The sequence below is a fragment of the Aptenodytes forsteri genome, unplaced genomic scaffold (assembly GCF_000699145.1).
Source record: "Aptenodytes forsteri isolate BGI_AS27 unplaced genomic scaffold, ASM69914v1 Scaffold459, whole genome shotgun sequence".
In the NCBI taxonomy this organism is placed as follows: domain Eukaryota; kingdom Metazoa; phylum Chordata; class Aves; order Sphenisciformes; family Spheniscidae; genus Aptenodytes; species Aptenodytes forsteri.
The window spans coordinates 136,956-138,584 of NW_008794121.1; the positions used below are offsets into that span (position 1 = coordinate 136,956).

At 60.5% G+C, this 1,629-nt stretch overlaps 1 protein-coding gene across 1 annotated transcript in view; it reads left to right on the forward strand.

The window, feature by feature from the left end:
* The first annotated feature begins 784 nt into the window (after positions 1–784).
* Positions 785–1,629, forward strand: part of LOC103896987 — a 51,450-nt gene continuing 50,605 nt past the window's right edge. The window contains exon 1 of the mRNA XM_009276938.1: positions 785–1,043. Coding sequence (XP_009275213.1) covers positions 785–1,043 — 259 coding nt within the window. The remainder of the gene's footprint in view (positions 1,044–1,629) is intronic.

A 1,629-nucleotide genomic window follows, 5' to 3' on the forward strand; every position in this document is an offset into this window, starting at 1 on the left:
CAGTGGCATGGCTAGTGTGGGTGTTGGTGTGGCTAGCACTGGGGGTGGCGTGGCTAGTGCAGGCATTGACATAGCTAGTGCAGGCATTGGCATGGCTAGTGCAGGCATTGACATGGCTAGTGCAGGCATTAGTGTGGCTAGTGCAAGCATTGGCGTGGCTAGCACTGGGGGTGGCATGGCTAGTGCAGGTGTTGACATGGCTAGTGCAGGCATTCGTGTGGCTAGTGCAGGCATTGACATGGCTAGTGCAGGTGTTGGCATGGCTAGTGCAGGTGTTGACATGGCTAGTGCAGGCATTGACATGGCTAGTGCAGGTGTTGGCATGGCTAGTGCAGGTGTTGACATGGCTAGTGCAGGCATTGACATGGCTAGCACTGGGGGTGGCATGGCTAGTGCAGGCATTGGCATGGCTAGTGCGGGTGTTGGCATGGCTAATGCAGTTATTAGCGTGGCTAGTGCAGGTGTTGACATGGCTAGTGCAGGTGTTGGCGTGGCTAGTGCAGGCATTGGCACGGCTAGTGCAGGCATTGACGTGGCTAGCACTGGGGGTGGCATGGCTAGTGCAGGCATTGACATGGCTAGTACAGGCATTGACATGGCTAGTGCGGGTGTTGGCACGGCTAATGCAGTTATTAGTGTGGCTAGTGCAGGTGCTGGTGGGGCTAGTGCAGGTGTTGACCTGGCTAGTGCAGCCGTTGTTGTGGCTAGTGCAGTCATTTACGTGGCCAGCAGTGGGGCTGGCGTGGCTAGTGCAGGCATTGGTGTGGCTAGCGCTGGCGATGGCATGCCTGGCACAGGCACTGGCACGGCGTTGGCATGGTTGGTGCAGGAACTGGCGCGGCTAATGCGGGCACCGGCGTGGCTCGTGCTGGTGTCGGTGTGGCTGGTGCAGAGGGCGGTGTGGCTCGTGCTGGTGTCGGCGTGGCTGGTGCAGAGGGCGGCGTGGCTCGTGCAGGGCCGTGTGTACCGCGGGGCCGGCTCTCCAGGCCAGGGCTCCCAGAAAAAAAAAGGCACGCTGAGCACCCTCCACCCTCCGGTGTCCGGTGTGCCTGCCAGCCCTGCCAGCCCTACCTGCCCTGCCTGCCCTGCCTGCCCTGCCCGCCCTGCCTGCCCTGCTGGCAGCACGGGCAGGGGCTCAGCCGTGCGTGGAGGGTTGAAGAAGTCTGGAAGTGGCACCGCCTGGAGGGAGATGAGGTGACGTGGCTAGTGCAGGCACTGACATGGCTAGTGCAGGTGTCGGTGTGGCAAGTGCAGGCATTGCCATGGCTAGTGCAGGCATTGGTGTAGCTAGTGCAGGCATTGGTGTGGTTAGCGCTGGAGGTGGCATGGCTAGTGCAGGCATTGGCATGGCTAGTGCGGGTGTTGGTGTGGCTAGCACTGGGGGTGGCGTGGCTAGTGCAGGCATTGACATAGCTAGTGCAGGCATTGGCATGGCTAGTGCAGGCATTGACATGGCTAGTGCAGGCATTAGTGTGGCTAGTGCAAGCATTGGCGTGGCTAGCACTGGGGGTGGCATGGCTAGTGCAGGTGTTGACATGGCTAGTGCAGGCATTCGTGTGGCTAGTGCAGGCATTGACATGGCTAGCACTGGGGGTGGCATGGCTAGTGCAGGCATTGGCATGGCTAGTG